Source organism: Macaca nemestrina, chromosome 11, assembly GCF_043159975.1.
Source record: "Macaca nemestrina isolate mMacNem1 chromosome 11, mMacNem.hap1, whole genome shotgun sequence".
NCBI classification, from domain to species: Eukaryota; Metazoa; Chordata; class Mammalia; order Primates; family Cercopithecidae; genus Macaca; species Macaca nemestrina.
The window spans coordinates 57,811,014-57,828,969 of record NC_092135.1 but is presented as its reverse complement, the minus strand read 5'-3'; the positions used below and the strand labels follow the sequence as shown (position 1 = coordinate 57,828,969).

Below are 17,956 nucleotides of genomic sequence, written 5' to 3'. Positions count from 1 at the left end.
GAGGTGACTTCAGCAGCCAAAGGCCGAAGCAGCAGCAGCTGGTGTATTTCATCAACAGCAAGCACTGACTGAATTTCCATCATGTGCGCAACACACTCCGTGCTTAGACCAAAGAAATGAGACTTGGTTTCCATCTTCAAAAAGCCTGAGAGAAAACAAGTTCATACTAACTGTTGAGTACTAGGTGCCTTCCAGGCCCGCAACTTGGGTTAAGTCAGGTAGCAGGCTGGCAGCTAACATGTATTCCCCGGCTGGGTCCCACCAGCTTTTCCATAGGAAACTCACCCAAATCCCTTCTTCCATCTCCAGGAAGGAGAGCTCAGGGGCATATCACAAAATGCCTACTTTCTCCAACCGTCCATGTGGCCTCTGGTTTCTGCCACGGTAATGGTGGTCCATCACCTCTCGTGTTTCGAGGTGTGGTGCCATAGCTAGTGGCCTGGGCATCTACCTGCTTCTGCCAGCCCCACCCAGCAAGCCGTCTCCTACTAAGAGTCTATCCCCATAGCAAGAGGTCCCCGCCTCCACCTCTGTACTGCTGAGAAGCCCTGTGTTCTGACCAGCATTGAATCCTGCATCAGATCACAAAGCAGCATTTCATTGATAGCCTTTCAGTTTTCTACAGGAACTTGATGGTAGAGAGTTTCATTCAGTGGTTCTTGATTCAGCAGCTGTGTCCCTAACATTCAGGCATTTGTCTGAGACAGTGTTGTCCCATCCATGGGCCCCCAGTGTCCCTCCCCAGGAGCCCTGAGTATTATTACCAATCCCCCTCTCTAACCAATTGTGTGAGCGCACCTTCTCTGTCAGTAACAGACCTGAGTGGATTGACAGGTAACCCTTGTTCCTATATGGCCAATGAGGTCTTAGATCAGAGCTCTCCCATTAGCTCCATAAGCCCTTTTATGCTTCCAAAGAAACTCCTTTGTTTTATGGAAATAAAGCCCTTCAGATGGACCCTGCCCAACAACGCCAGATCTGTGGGAAATGACCGGCAACTGTGGCATATCGCACTTAGATATGCACACTGAGATCCTCATGATGCTAGTAAATTATATATGAAAATTTCATGCCAGGTCTTTGATTTTTGTTTCAGATAAAGGGCTATTTATTATCCAAAGTGAGAGTCTGAAGAAATGCATTCAAGCAGGTAAATCGGTACTGACCCTGGAGAACTGCAAGCAAGCAAACAAGCACATGCTGTGGAAATGGGTTTCAAACCATGGCCTCTTTAACATAGGAGGCAGCGGTTGCCTGGGCCTGAATTTCTCTGCCCCAGAGCAGCCCTTAAGCTTATACGAATGTGACTCCACCCTCATTTCCTTGCGGTGGCACTGTAACAGGAAGATGATCACCGGCCCGCTGCAGTACTCCGTCCAGGTGGCGCATGACAACACAGTGGTGGCCTCACGGAAGTATTTTCATAAGTGGATTTCTTATGTGTCAGGTGGTGGAGACATTTGTGAATATCTACACAAAGGTAAAAATAATTTAAAGAAGCACTCAGGGAATAGTATTTTTTTAAAGTTTGCCTATAAGTAAAGATTTGTAAAGCGTTATGTGAAAGAAGTACACAAAGCCTGGACCCTCAGGGGACTTCTGTTAAATACATTTTAGTTGCTTCCTTGCTTATGGTAAAAGGGTTATGAGAGTCTCAGAATGGACATACTACATTCTACTAAAGAAGCAGAACTTCTCAGAATTTAAAGGTATTGGGAGGAAAAACATTCAACTGACTCTGGGAATCAATGGAAAGGAGGAGAAAGAACAAGCAGACAGGAGAGAGAGAGAAAAGGAAGGTGGAAGGAAAAGATATTTGAAGACTTTTGTCATGACAAATATAATAACTTCTCCTTCCCTGCCTCCATTTCTCTTATTGTAAAAACGCATCCCCACCTATGGAGGTATGTATCCAGGGCACCTCCAATGCCTCCTGATGCTGGCTGGCATTCATGTGATAATCATGTTGCAAGTCACTTGAAGATAAATGACAGACTGTTGTCAGGGGTTATTTGGTGTGTGCCAAGCATGGTCAGTGGGGAAGCATGGTTTAGAGGGGAATTTCATTTTCTATGGTTATCTTTGTCATTTCTAAACAGAAAAAAAAAAATAAAGAAAGTTACATAGTTAAATTCTAAAATCTCAAACCTGTCCCTCAGGGTTTGTTTGGTAGCTCACTCTATCCAACCATCCATCTATCGATCCATCCATCCATCCATTCATCCCACATTTTTATATAACACTGCTGACAAATCCACCCCATATTGATCAGGCACTGGGCTAGGCACCTGGTTTACAGAGGCCCACAGGACAAGCGGAGTCCCTCCCCTTGTGGTGCTCTGTAGAGTTATGCTTTCACAAGAGCATATCTTCCTAAGAATTCTGTACAGTCCTGGGAAGCAGAGCAAGGAACTCCTAAAGAAGAAATGATTAAAAAGAGACAGAGCCAAGGACCAGGCATTTTCAGGGCTCACTAAAATAAAGCTAGTGCTGCAAATCAGCACTCTGAATAATCTACAGTCCTGAAGAGGAACTTGCTATTTTGCTTTATGTTAGCTTTTTTAGCCACATACCCACATTCATGGTGCATGCAGGAGAAGATTCTAGAGAACATATGCTTCTGAGTAGAAGGAAGGGGACTGAAAGAAAAGGGCATGTCCTGAAATACCTACGGTTCCTAAGTAGCCTTAACTGCTAAGGCTGGTGACTGGTGACATGTCGTGAGCTCAGGTCACCCCTGCCAGTTGTGGGAAAGAGGTGAGGCTCTCCACAGCTGGTCCTTTTGCCCCAGGACCTACCACTGGCAACCCCAGTTGAGTCGTGAAAAGTTTTTGTTGATTCCTGATTAAGGCCAAGAATGACCAAGTATTGCAAAACCCTGAGAAGGCAGCCAGCAGGCTACGTCTGCATGATCGTCTCACTCTAGATCATTGTAGAAGTCACCCAGTCAGCTGTCTGGCTTCACCCTCTCCCCATGTCGGCTGTTTGCCCCCTGCACTCTCAGTGATTCTTTAAAAATGGAAATCTGAACCTGTCACTTTTCCATTTGAAATGCGCAAGAGACTTGCCCCCACCCTCAGAGTAGAGGCCAAAGCCCACAGTATGGCAGGGAGACAGCCCTATGTGCGCTGGCACTCCAGTACATCCCTGGTTCCCCTTCCCAGAGGGCCTCCTTCCTCTTCTTCATTCTCCCACACCTGTTCTTGTCTCAGGTTCTTTTTACTTGCTCTTCCTTCTGCTGGATCAACTCTTGTCTAAAGACCTGCACTCTCGGGTCACCCAGTTCCTATTCAGAGAGGCCTTTCACTGCCCATCCTGTCCAAAGTAGTGCCCTGTGCTCCTCCATCCCGTCTCTCCCTCTCTCTCTTTCTCTCTGTCTCTCCCTCTGTCTCATGCATACACACATACACACACACACGCACACACACACCCCACTCTGTCTTCTCATCCTATTTATTTTTCATCATGGCACTTTTCACTACCTGCAATGATACTGTATGTTTACTTGTATATTTGCTTTCTTTTTCTCTCTCCTTGCTAGAACAGAAGTTCCACATGAAGGAACTTATGCTGGTTTGTTCACTGTTGTATCCCCAGTACTGAGTACACTAAATGCTCAATAAATAGTTATTGAATGAGTAAATTAATAAATGCCTATGAATCTGTTGAGCCTTAGATGCTAATGGCTGATGTATTTGGGGACTGGAAGGTATTATGAAGTTAAATCTCCATTAAAGTTTCCTTCTCATCCATCCACAAGTATGAATGTTACTGTGGCAGCTCACCATAGTAAGTAAACAAGTAGATAAATGCGTAAGCAAACCATGTATCAGCACTTCCTCTGAGCCCAGCTCTTGGTCTCACACTTCTACTGACAGGAGGCAGTGAGGAACTGAGGGCTCACTCTGTTGTAGTGAGTATCTGCCCCTAAGAGGGTTTCAGTCCATAAAAAATGCTTTTGATGTATAGCAGTTTCCAAAGGTAAAGCTGACATCATACATGTCTGACTTTGTACATTTCTTTCTCCTAGATTTGCACACAATCAAAGGGAACACCCATGGGATGCCGTGTATGTTTCCCTTCCAGTATAACCATCAGTGGTATCATGAGTGTACCCGTGAAGGTCGGGAAGATGACTTATTGTGGTGTGCCACGACAAGCCGTTATGAAAGAGATGAAAAGTGGGGATTTTGCCCTGATCCCAGTAAGAATAAATTTTGTCTTCTCTATATGTCATGAATGAATCAAAGAGGATTAGAAAGTTATCTGTATCTAAACAAAAGCACTGGGATTGATATATTGAAGTCTGAATAAGCACCCTGATGCTATTAATTCAGATTTTGAATGGGGTTTTTGTTTTTGCCTTGAAAAGACAACTCTAATGCATATTCTTTTTGCCATACATTCAAGAGATGTTAATTAGCCATTCTTCATTAAGCTCAGTGCATAATGATGTTTTAACCCGAATTAAATTATAATACTCTGCGATCTCATTGATCCCAGCTTCTTGGCTGGATACTTCAAAACAAACCTGATTGCATATAAAACCCAGTTAGCCTTTCAATCCACTACCTCTTATGAGCTGCCTTAATTTCTCCACATCCAGGCTGCTTGTCTTGTCCATTGTCAAGTCCAGGCACCAGCTGGCCTCTTGATGATCTTTCTAAAATCGCAATTGCCCTCATTATTTCTTGACAGTGGATTCTTGTCTTGACTCCCTTTCCTTACTACTTACCTTCTGGATATAACCTCATTTTTTTTTTCTTTTCTTATCTTGATTTTCAAAGGTCAATGGCAGTGGCAATGTTCTAACTTTTTTTTCCGTTAGTGCTTTATTATTTTATTTTATTTTTATTTAGCTGAAAAGTTTCCAGTTGTTCTCAAGTATTAGAGAATATTTATATATGCCTCCTACTTTCTATATTCAATTTCCTTTCCCGTGGTTTCTGTGAGTCAGAGGGTACAGCTCTTACAGTCTTCATCTCCCATGCCTGCCTCCCCTCCGCATACATAAAATGCAACAAATAAATTTGAAGCAAAAGCAAATTGAAGAGATTAACTCCAAATAATCTGATTTATAAAGTATCTGTAGAATTGTTTTCTAATCCAAGAGCTAGTATGGCTTAGTAAATAAGAAAGTATAAACTTTGAAATAATCAGACAGGTCAAGATTGGAATCCTGCTTCTTCCCAACAATGAAATTTTGGGAAGCTCTCTCCATCTTTCTGAGTCTCAGTTTCCTCAGCCATAAAATGTAGATAATAGCAGTACCTATTAGGATTATTGTGCAATTCAATTAGATGAAGCATTCAAGGCACTTTTCATAATGTCTGGCACACAGTAAGCACCCACAAGGGCTAACCATTGTGGCCAGCAGCAGCAGCAACAATAGCAGCAGCAGCATCAAACCCAATTTATCTTTTCAGCATACACTTCTGAATCCACAATTTCTCCTCTCTGTTGTCAGTCAACAAGCCCTAAGCTAGGCATAGTGGTGAATGCCAAGAGTTTTAGGACTTAAGATCTTCCCTTTAAGGAACTTGGCATCTAGAGAGAAGACAGGACAGACAGGTTTGCTGTATGCCAGAAAATGCAGGCTGTATTTGAGACAATGCCCTAGAATCACCTGGGAGATAGTTTAAATGCATATCCTGGCCCATCTTCCAGAGATGCAGTGGGAGCAGTATGTAAAACCCAAACATCTGCATTTTTGAGAAGTGCCCCAGGTGACCCTGGTGCAGATAATTCATCATCAAGCAATTAATAATATGGAGATAATTATATGCAATATACATCTATATACAGGGATAATATCAATACATTTAACAGCCAATATGGTATGGGCTATTGGTCAATCAATAGTGGAGACCTTAGTGTGGGGTTGGAAATTCCAGAGGCCCTCTGCTGATATTAACCCCTTAGCTGCTGGAATGCAGGAGTAGGGTACAGGGAAGGCTGCGGCAGCAGTGGTGTAATAGAGAAGCAGAGAACAGTGGCTATTCACCAACCAGCATGAAAGCATTTCGTTATTTTATAACTGTCAGATCACCAGCCTTCTCTATCTGAATCTAAATGTATGCATGTAGGTGTGTATGCATGTAATCCCTACACTCCTTGGATTCCTGAACCAGATGTCATGTTATTTTTATTATTGTCATTTTGTTTGCATCATGTTTTCTCTTTCCTTTTCCATCCCCAATAGAGGTCATTGTTAAAACCAAATAAAAGAATCAATACTAATAAAGTTAACACATACTTCACTTGGCTCTAATACTAGGGACTTAAAAAAAAAAAAAAAAAAAAAACTACAACATTCTCCTTAAGGTTCTGAAAAGAACCCCGCCACCATCCTCTGTCGCTTATAGCCAATGATAGTTTCCCAGTGGAAGCCTGGGTTCTGTGATGCTCTGGGCTTTTCATTCCCCAGACTATCTATTTGTTCAGCCTCCTACAGCTCAGAAGCTTCCTCTGCTTGACAGCCTGCCAGATTCCAGCTCTCCTGACCTTTACCACAACCAGCAGAGAGCATGTTTATTTGTTCAGTGCCAGTTTTCTTCCTTTCTCGTTACTTTTGGCTCCCGGCAGCCAATATAACTCAAAATGACATGTCAGAGATTGAAACCTGAGCAAGCCAATGGCCCTTTCCATGGGGTCAACAAGTGGATAGGACAGAGAAGAGTGAGGGGAATAAAGTAAAGGTCTGTACTACTGTATCTCATCCTTCTTATGTGGGAGTTTTTAAAAAATATCTCAGTGTAAAATGATGCTACCTTTTTAAAAAAAAAAAGTTGATTGTAAATGAGCAAAATTTAAATGTAGTATTCATAAACACATACACAAATATACTAGCAGTGAAGGATGTAATAAAACATCTTCAGCAATAAGGATGACATACAGGAATCTCTCTGGGTTTGTTTAGTGGCAATTATGGGCCATTCTAGGTCTTTCTTGGTTGTGTGCCTTACACAGCTGCAGAACCACACTTAGTTAATTTGAGATGTTTTTACAATACCAACCTGTGAAATGATATGGTTGCCCTTGAACCTTATTTTTATATAATTCTATAATAAAGCAGATTTAGGCTGGGCACAGTGACTCACACCTGTAATCCCAGCACTTTGGGAGGCCGAGGTGGGCAGATCACTTGAGGTCAGGAGTTTGAGACCAGCATGGCAAACATGGTGAAATCCCATCTCTACTAAAAATACAAAAATTAGCTGAGTGTGGTGGTGGGCACCTGTAATCCCAGCTACTTAGGAGGCTAAGGCAGAAGAATCGCTTGAACCCAGGAGGTGGAGGTTGCAGTGAGCCAAGGTTATGCCACCGCACTACAGCCTGGTGACAGAGCAAGACTCTGTCACCGCCGGCCCACCCCCTCCCCCTGCAAGAAAGAAGAACAAGCAGATTGATACAATAAAGGTATGGCTGCTCTCTCCTGAGCCCTCAACATGAATCAGCAATGCTATGTGTTTCTATCATGCAGCTCTCACACCCCACGACGACCCTGCCAACCTCTCTATTCTCCTTTAACTTCTAACCCTACCTTCCAGTCTCCTTTCTGATTCTCAGTAGGTGACCTCAATTCCTACCTCATAATGGCAAAAAGATCCATCAGACAGGCAGTTTGGCAACTTCCTGCTCCCTCGTCTTTAAGCCTACCTGCGTCTGTGCCCATCCTTATTTCCTTCCTTTTATGCACGAGGATGATGTTCCTCCTCCTATGTAGGCCAAGTCTCCCCACCTGGACTCTGGAGCACCCCATCCAACCTTCTCTAACCTGTATCTCAATGGTTCTCAGTGTGTGGTCCCCGTTCCAGCAGCGCTGGAATTCCCTGGGAGCTGGCTAGAAATGCAAGTAGCAGTCACACCCTAGACCATCATATCAGAAATTCTAGAAGTGCAGCCCAGCAATCTGTGTTTTAACAAACTTCTAGGTGATTCCAGTGCACACCCCCGGTGCTTCTTTGCTGGGCCCTTTTCCTTAGCAGTTAGCCCTGTGTGAGTCTTAAAATAACATCTTAAAAATGATGCAATTCTTTCATTCCCATTTCTGCCTCCTGAAAACACCTCTCTCTCTCATTCTCTAAGTAAAGAGAATTCGCAAAAGAATTGTCTATGCCTTCTTCAGGGCGCTGTCTCTCCTTGTCTTCTACAACAATGCATGCCTGACCTGACCTTGACCTCCATTTCCACAGACCATTGATTCATTTATCCATTTAACAAACAGGTATCGAACACCTACTATGTGCCAGGGACTTCTCTGGCTCCTGGGGTTATAACTGTGAATGTGAAATATGAAAGTCATCGTGCCTGCCCTGATGACATTCACATTCAAGTATAATACCCAAATTAATATATAATTACAGTTTGTCATGGGTTCTACCTTAAGAAAATACAGTATTATAAGTGAGAAACCAAAGTTAAAATTGGGAGTCATGGAAGGTTTTCCTGAGGAAGTTGTATTTGAACTTCCCAAGAGATGAGTAGAAGTTGTCAAAATGGAAAGTGAGGGAATTAGATATTCATACAGAGATGCATGATGCAGCCATGTACAAAGGAAGGGGAGAGGGAGTGGTCAGCATAGGATGCAGGCAATAAAGGGGGTATATGGTTTAAATAGAACTAAAAAATAATAATAAAACCAAGTAAAAGACAGCATGCTTTTGATTCACCATGCACATGCTCTAACACTTCCAATGTCATCGATCAAATACGCCCACCTGTCCAGGCTGACTGCTCCTCCACCCCCAGCCCTCAGCATGTCACTGGCCAAATATCTGAAGGTTTTGAAGGGGGAAAGAGGTTATTGAAATCTAAGGAAGTCAACATGGCAAGAGTACAGTGATTGAAGGAGAGAGAAACAAGACACTCTGAAAGGGCAGACAGAGCCCAACTCCTGGACAGGCTAGATAGTTCAGAGTGTCATAAATGTAAGGACTTACCTAATTCTAAGTGCAAAAGAAAGCCATCAAAGGGTTTTAAGCAGGGCAGTGATGATTTTTTTTAAAAAGATATTTAAGGATTACTCTGGTTCCATTATACTGAATGGCTTGGAAGGGAGCAATAGGCAAATCCTGCAGACCAGTTAGAAGGCTAGAGCAATAGTCTGGGCCAGGAATAGTGGTGGCTTCAGTTAGGTGGCAGCAAGGGGATTGGAGAAATGTGGATGTATTGAAGATCTAACTTGTAGATAAACTGAACAGGACCTGGTTGTCAGGAGCTTAGCTGGGCTGGAGACAGCTGAGCTGTCATGTGTTGGAGTAGCTAATTAAAGCAACAAACCAAAACTGAAGGTGTTAGGCTGCTCATCACTCACTATGATGGTATAATGAAGAGAATAAAAGAAGAATTCGCCACCTCCCCCTGTTCCATTTTTCCCCAGGGAACAGCACTGCCATCCAGGGTCAGTGGATCCGCACAGACGTGGAGTTCAGCTCAGCTCACCGTTGAGAGACCCCTCAACAACAACAACAACAAAGGCTTTTCAGTTGTATAGATTCTGGGTTGGGGTAAGGTGAGGGGAAGAGCTAGGAGTCGAAAAGTACTGAGCACTGAGTCAGAGTGGGGAAAAAGTGTCTTCAAGATTCCTCTCCTTCCCGCTCCATACCAGCCTCGGCAGAGGCGCCTGAAGAGGACCTTGGCCCAAGGCCTCACACAGAAAGAGACGTAGGAGCGGAAGGCACCTGTGCCAGAAATGCAAATAACACAGAGCACGATGGGCCTGAGGGGCCTGAACCTTAACTATGACTCTCTTTAGAAACTGCAGTGTGCCAGCTCAGCACCAAGTCTGGAGTAGGGGCAGCTTTCCCCCATGAGGCCTGCCAGGTAAAGCCTTTGTAACTGCCTATGGTCAGGCCTCAAGAATCACATATAGGTTTTTAACCAGGAGTAGGACTTCTCACTCCTAAGAACTTGGAGGCTAGGAGAAAAAGTGAGACATTAATTCAGACTCCATGTTTCTGACATGCATAGCTAAGTTTATGGAGATATACAGTTGGAAAAGAAAATTAAATACTATTCAGGTTGGCACATGTTATATGTGAGTCAGTTATGTGGAGATGTGGACTAGGTAGGTAGATGTAATGATCTCTATGTATTTGGAAGTTATAGGAAATGGACCCATGAGAACAGATTAGATAGCCATGTGCAGAAAGAATGTGTAGAATAGAAAGGAAGGGGGCTCAGGGCCAAGTCTGGAGGCCTCCAACATTTAATTTGAGTAGAGAAGAATAAATCAGCAAGGGAGACTGAAAGGGGGCAGCCAGGGAGGTTTAAGGGTAGCCTGGCATGGGAAGTCAGGCAAAGAGAGTAAATCAACATGGAGAGGGAACTCAGCCTGCCAAGTGCTGATGAAGGGCCTTGTTTGATAAAGTCTCAAACTAACAGTTGCTGAATTTGGCAACACAGGGGTCATTGATGGCCTTAAACAAGATATACATTAATGGCTAGATTGAGTGGATGAGAGACTAAGTGGGAAATTAAAAGAGGATGAAACACGTCCCAAATCATTCTACGTATGCACTTCAGTTCATTAAAAAAGAGATGTAGTTGAGGAGGGGAAAATCACCTATTTATATAACACCATGAAAAAGATTTTGGTAATCTCTCATCATGTACTAGGAGACTCAGTTATATATGACATGATTGCTTCCCTGGAGCTCATAATTTAACAATAGAAGAGATGATATAAAGACAATCAAAGATGTAAAGAATATAACAATAGGATTCTAGCCCTTAGATTAGAATTTTTCCAGAATAATAAACATACCTGAAACGCCAGCCTTTGATCCTGCGTTTTCTGTGGCTTGGAAGGAGAGACTATATGTAAGTGCAAATGCCCAGGTCAAGGTGGGAGCCTGTGGAACGTGGTGGGTTCCCGGGGAGCAGTCTTTAAGCCAAAGGTTAACATGTGGGATGTTCTTGGGGAGCCCCTTCAGGATCAGTTCATGTGGAAAGGAAGGGAAGAGAGCAGGATTGCACAGAGGAGGCTCTGATGCAGGCCTGACGGCCCCTAGACCAACTCTATTCAGAGTTCTCAAGCTGGGGTGACCCTTCAGAGTTGCCCCTTGTTGGGAGACGGGGGCTAAGTATATCACTGCATTGACCAGTCATGGTCTGTCAACTGCCCTTGGGAAGGGAGAGTGACAATGGGCAAAGAGACTCTTCTGCCAAAGCAATCCTTAAAGAGCAGCACATCACAGTGTCTACGACAACATTTTCATTCCATTTGTTACTTACAACTTAAAAATGAGATTCATGGAGTGACGTGCAGTCCACCTAGAGAAGCAGAGAAAAGACCTGTGTCTGCCTGTACAGAAGTACAAATTCTTATACAGGCTGAGTATCCCTTATCCAAAATTCTTGGGCCCAAAAGTGTTTTGGATTTCTGATTTTAGGATATTTGCATATACATAATAAGATTTCTTGGGCACAGGAGCCAAGTGTAAAGACAGAATTCATTTATGTTTCATATATACATTATACCCATAGCCTGAAGGTAATTTTATACAATATTTAAAATAATTTTGTGCATGAAACAAAGTATTGACCAAAACCCATCACACAAGATCAAGTGGTGTCATGTCAGCACTCAAAAAATTTTCACCATGTTGCCCAGGCTGGTCTTGAACTCCTGGGCTCAGCTTCCCAAAGGGCTGGGATTACAGACATGAGCCACCACACCCAGCCTCTTTCTTTCTCTTTTTGTAGCAATAGGGTCTCGCTTTGTTGACCTGGCGGGTCTCGAACTCCTGACTTCAAGTGATCCTCCCACTTCAGCCTCCCAAAGTGCTAGAATTACAGGCATGAGCCACTGTGACTGTCCTAAATGATTCTTATGCACGCCAAAACTATGAACACACCCCCGCTCCCCCATCATGGTCTCAGCTGTCATGGTGGGTGAGTATGGCTGAACTAGTGTCTCATAACACATAGTAGCATATTGTCCATCTTAGGGAAGGCCTAGCATTTTAACTGAAAACAATCAAGGATTCCATCTCAATTGGGAAATTTCAGCCACCAGGGCAAAATGGTTACTGAAAATTTCCCTTCTCTTTTTCCTTTCTTTTTTTTCCTTCCCTTGAGTGTTACTTGGTGATAGCCTTGTCTTCTGCCTTCCTTTAATCTTGGATCCTTCTATAAACACATGTATCAGTCAGGAAACTCTATAGACAGCCTTAGATTTATATGTGATTTAAAACCTCTGGAATGTGTGTTGCAACCAGACATGAAAATAAACTTTCCACATATCCCAAGGGGACCATCTAAGTGTTATGAGGGAGAAAAAGACAAACAAAACAGATTTTATTGTCAAATAAGTTTGAAGTGCACTGAATTAAAATTAAGCATGTTTGTTTACTCCAAAACTTCTCAGAGCCTTGAATATGCTAATATTTGTTGTGAATTTCCCAGAGAACCCTATGCACGCATTGTGTCTCAGATTTTCTTGGGGAGCCTCTTAAAGTTGTCTTACTTTGGGGATCACACTTTGGGAAAGGCTGTCCTAGATTTCAGCTGGTTATCTGTCAGTCATTTTCAGTCATGCTGCACTATGGCTCACATTCTCTGCATTCTGATATTTTCTGTTTGAGTTTGATTTCCGGTCATTATTGTGGCTACTTTTTTCACCTTGGAGTTTGATTTAAAATGTTAGCAAAAGCACCCAAACTCAGTCTTAATTTTCTGTTATTTCAAAACACTTCGGACTTCAGCTCCACATTTCAGACTTTATTTAATTTACTTTTGAGCATACTACGCAGTCTTCGGCCAGTGTCTTACAAGTGGATCTTGCTTCTATTCGTCTTGGCTGAAAGAATTTTCTTAAACTATATGTCAGTGTTCCGGTGCTTGATGTTTATTTGAAAACTTGTGTTTACTATTGACTTATATTCCTACTCTATCCTTTTGTTTTAGCATTTTGTATTTGGGAAGAAATGCCTTTGAAATAACATTTGTATCCACTAAAATGAACTTTTAAAGACACAAGTTTTCAATGTAAAGTTCTTTTTTTTTTTAAATTTATTTATTATTATTATACTTTAAGTTGTAGGGTACATGTGCATAACGTGTAGTTTTGTTACATATGTATACTTGTGCCATGTTGGTGTGCTGCACCCATCAACTCGTCATTTACATCAGGTATAACTCCCAATGCAATCCCTCCCCCCTCCCCCCTCCCCATGATAGGCCCCGGTGTGTGATGTTCCCCTTCCTGAGTCCGAGTGATCTCATTGTTCAGTTCCCACCTATGAGTGAGAACATGCGGTGTTTGGTTTTCTGTTCTTGTGATAGTTTGCTAAGAATGATGGTTTCCAGCTGCATCCATGTCCCTACAAAGGACACAAACTCATCCTTTTTGATGGCTGCATAGTATTCCATGGTGTATATGTGCCACATTTTCTTAATCCAATCTGTCACTGATGGACATTTGGGTTGATTCCAAGTCTTTGCTATTGTGAATAGTGCTGCAATAAATATACGTGTGCATGTGTCTTTAGAAAACCCCATTGTCTCAGCCCAAAATCTCCTTAAGCTGATAAGCAACTTCAGCAAAGTCTCAGGATACAAAATTAATGTGCAAAAATCACAAGCATTCTTATACACCAGTAACAGACAAACAGAGAGCCAAATCAGGAATGAACTTCCATTCACAATTGCTTCAAAGAGAATAAAATACCTAGGAATCCAACTTACAAGGGATGTAAAGGACCTCTTCAAGGAGAGCTACAAACCACTGCTCAGTGAAATAAAAGAGGACACAAACAAATGGAAGAACATACCATGCTCATGGATAGGAAGAATCAATATCGTGAAAATGGCCATACTGCCCAAGGTAATTTATAGATTCAATGCCATCCCCATCAAGCTACCAATGAGTTTCTTCACAGAATTGGAAAAAACTGCTTTAAAGTTCATATGGAACCAAAAAAGAGCCCGCATCTCCAAGACAACCCTAAGTCAAAAGAACAAAGCTGGAGGCATCACGCTACCTGACTTCAAACTATACTACAAGGCTACAGTAACCAAAACAGCATGGTACTGGTACCAAAACAGAGATATAGACCAATGGAACAGAACAGAGTCCTCAGAAATAATACCACACATCTACAGCCATCTGATCTTTGACAAACCTGAGAGAAACAAGAAATGGGGAAAGGATTCCCTATTTAATAAATGGTGCTGGGAAAATTGGCTAGCCATAAGTAGAAAGCTGAAACTGGATCCTTTCCTTACTCCTTATACGAAAATTAATTCAATGTAAAGTTCTAAATAACAAAAGAACTCAGATCTTATTTTCACAAATACTTCGCTTCCATTTCCTTCTCTTAAAACTGGTTCCTATTATTACTCTGGAAAGGATTATAGCTTCTTCATAGGTGATTTCTTATATTTTCTTAGGTAAATCATGAAAGAGTTTAACCGTATCTTAACAATGGGATAGCAATGCAGATTTTATCATAAAGATCTAATCAAGAATAGATAAGGCACTGAAGTTTTAGAGATTGCAAGATGGAATAATTCCATTCAGATTTATGTTACAAATATGTTGCTGTATAGATAAAATAAGACTTGGATGATTTAACGGCCATTGTTTCCAGCCTCTGCAGAAGTAAGCTGTGATACTATTTGGGAGAAGGACCTCAATTCACACATTTGTTACCAGTTCAACCTGCTTTCATCTCTCTCTTGGAGCGAGGCACATTCTTCATGCCAGATGCAAGGAGGTGCTCTGTTAAGTATTACAGATGAAACTGAAGAAAATTTCGTAAGGGGTAAGTAGGTGGATGATGCACATTGATACTGATACAATAAAAAGACTGTTGTTAACTGATTTCACATATACAAAAATATATTCTGAAAAAAAAGCTCTTAGAAAATATTTTTCTTTCCTTAATATGGCCCAAAACTCTCACCCAAAATGTTTCCATGAACCTTGAGTGATTCCATTTGGCATCCAGTGATGTCTTTCTTATTTTCTACCCCTTGGAGAAGAGAATTTGAGGCCACAGCAAGGAACTCAGGAGAGTTGCAGTTCTAACAGGTGAATCAGGAAGATTTCTAAATTTAAGGGCTATTTCTTGCTCTTCTAGAGATCTTAGCCATTCCATTTCCATTAATAAATCATTAAGCATTTTATTAATTAAACGAAATCTTACGTATCATTCACCATGTGCAGGTACATCATAGGCCTTTTGGTGGGTACCAAAAACAAAATCTTAAACTTTGGTGGGAAAAGCAAAAGCACATATATGTTAACTAACAGTATAGACAATAATGTGTTAAAAGAATTGTGCCAGTAAACTAAGACTTGTGTTTCACTCATTTCCTACACTCTCCTCTTACTTTTCCTTTATAGATTAAATGTATTTGTATGTGTGTACGCACACCTCTTTAAAAACTTGTGGAAACATTAGAAAATATCACAAAATTAGTCACTTTCATTAACAGTTTTTGATGCCAGTTTTTTTCAAATATTATTGCATATGTAGTCCATGTTTATTTTAGAATAATTTGCAAAATTCAGGTATATAGAAAGAAAAACCAATGAAAAAGTTCCCATAGTTCTGTAATCCAGAGATAACTGTTTTCTCTGCAAAAACATATAAATGCATGCATGTGTACATACATAGTCTATATTAAAAATGGTATTATATGAAAACATGGCAGCAGCCAGGCGCAGTGGCTCACACTTGTAATCCCAGCACTGTGGGAGGCCAAGGTGGGTGGATCAGTTGAGGCCAAGAGTTCGAGACCAGCCTGGCCAACATGGTGAAACCCTCTCTCTGCTAAAAATACAAAAATTTGCCGGATGTGGTGGCATACACCCGTAGTCCCAGCTACTAAGGAGACTGAGGCAGGAGAATCACTTGAACCTGGGAGGTAGAGGATGCAGTGAGCCAAGATCATGCCATTGCACTCCAGCCCGGGCTGCAGAACCAGACTCCATATCAAAATACATAAATACATAAATAAAAAATAAAAATAAATAAAAACATGGCAGCTATTGCACAGTGGTTAGAAGAGCAGGGAGCCACCTGGGTTTGAATCCTGCCTCTACCACTTGAGTAGCAGGGTTACTCAAGCAAGTGATTTAACCGCTCTGTGCCTCAATTTCCCCCTCTACCAAGTGGAAATAATAATAATGCAAATTCCTTGTGTGGATTACATATTTTAATACAGGTGAAATCATAGAAAAGTGCCTGGCACACATAACAAACACTCAGTGTGTGTTAACCATTTAGCAACAACTATGTACACAGTTTGGTAATCTGGTTATTTTATTTACCTGCATATAATGAACATTTGCCTGTATCTATAAATATAGATCTACATAATAATTTTTAATGGTTACATAGTAGTATAGGTTAGTGGTAATACATTGATCGAATCTCCTTTTACTAGAGATATATTGATGAAACCATTTGTTTTTTATTTATTTATTTGTTGATATTGTAAACCATCCCTGCACATAGCTTTGTGCATACCTCCCCAATTATTTTTTATAAGTTTGCAGAAGTGCGTTCACTGGATGGAAAAGTAAGCACACTTTAAAGCTTTTGTAAGTCATTAATATCTTCCAGAAGGATTGTAAGAAATGAATGAGCAATGTGTGCCTACCCTTTCCCTACAGCTGTGCAAAAGTCAGAAATTATTATTGAATTTGATTTGAGTAAGTCATAGTGCAGGAAAACATCAATTTTCAAAATCATTATAAGCCTGAAATGGTTTTCATATAAAAGTTTACATGCCATTTATGAATTACAATTATCTGTCTTAACTGCCAGGATCTGTCATGAGAAGGTCTGGAGTTATTCATCAAATTTGAATAACAATTTAAAAAAATAAGACATGTCAGGGACTTTGCTTTAACTACCTCAGTTCTATATTTAGTCTTTGGGAATTGTTTGGAAAAACAGAAGTCTGTTCATAAAGACAGAAACCTGTTCATTCCAACCAAGGTATTTTTTAATGATGAAAATAATCTAATGTTTCTTGCTAATTCTGGTGAACATGTACTATGGTACAAGGAATTATCTAAGCTGTCATGAATGCCAAGAAATATCCAAGGGAATTTAAATTCTAGTTTCTTATTACAGTATTGTGGGCCAGCTTAGTCATAAAGATAAATAGATGGTTTTTTGTGCCTTCAGACATCGATTATAAATTGCACAATGATTTTTTATCTGCATTATTGAAACAATTGCACAATGGGTATTCAAAATAATTCTAAGATAAGAATAATTCACGTTTTAATATTTTAACTAGATTTTAAAATATCACTTGGCACTTGCCTGGATGTGAAATGTGAAAATTACTCCCTGCCTTGTCAATCCATTTCACTTCTTATCATCATAAGACCTGCTAAATGATTTAATCAAATGGTGTTATTGAAAGGAATAATCAAATGGACATTAGAAAGAGATTCCATGTGAATGCCATGGAAACTTGGAAGGGTGAAACCTACGTATAGGATGCTGTTTCTGTTTATTGATTTCTGGGGATCTCAAAATTATAAAGCACCTTTTTCTCTTTTCCTAAATGGGTTAGGCTCTTTGAGTTTTTCACAATTGTATTGAAATGTCTAGTCGCTGAGGATGCTGCAGCCGTGTTATATGACTACAATGACCTTCACAACCTGGGTAATCATACAGTCTATCATCCAAACTGAGACTCTTTTGATAGTAAAAGGGACTGTGATTAATAATTATTCTGGAACTACCAGCATGAACCATGAGCTTTCCAGGAAAACGGGGGCATACGGTCACCCTGTTTATAACTCTTATCCGTCAGGGTCTTAATCTCAGGCAGGACCCCTGCATCTGACTAAAAATACATTGCGCTCTGAAGCAGGTGAATTGTAAGCGAACAATGCTCTCCTTTGTAGATTAAAAGAGTAAATGGCAACATTTCAAAGCGTCACAAAATTGCCACTTTCATTACGTTTCTGATACTGGGT

At 41.0% G+C, this 17,956-nt stretch overlaps 1 protein-coding gene across 5 annotated transcripts in view; it reads left to right on the top strand.

The window, feature by feature from the left end:
• Positions 1-17,956, top strand: part of LOC105493180 (phospholipase A2 receptor 1) — a 127,864-nt gene that overhangs the window by 16,625 nt on the left and 93,283 nt on the right. For all 5 annotated transcript variants that reach the window (XR_011609804.1, XM_011760660.2, XM_011760659.2 and 2 more), the window contains exons 2-4: positions 1,097-1,480; positions 4,031-4,204; positions 14,598-14,771. Coding sequence is in view for 4 of the 5 variants with exons in the window: in XM_011760660.2 (XP_011758962.2) it covers positions 1,097-1,480; positions 4,031-4,204; positions 14,598-14,771 (732 nt within the window). In the remaining variant the exon portion in view is untranslated. The remainder of the gene's footprint in view (positions 1-1,096; positions 1,481-4,030; positions 4,205-14,597; positions 14,772-17,956) is intronic.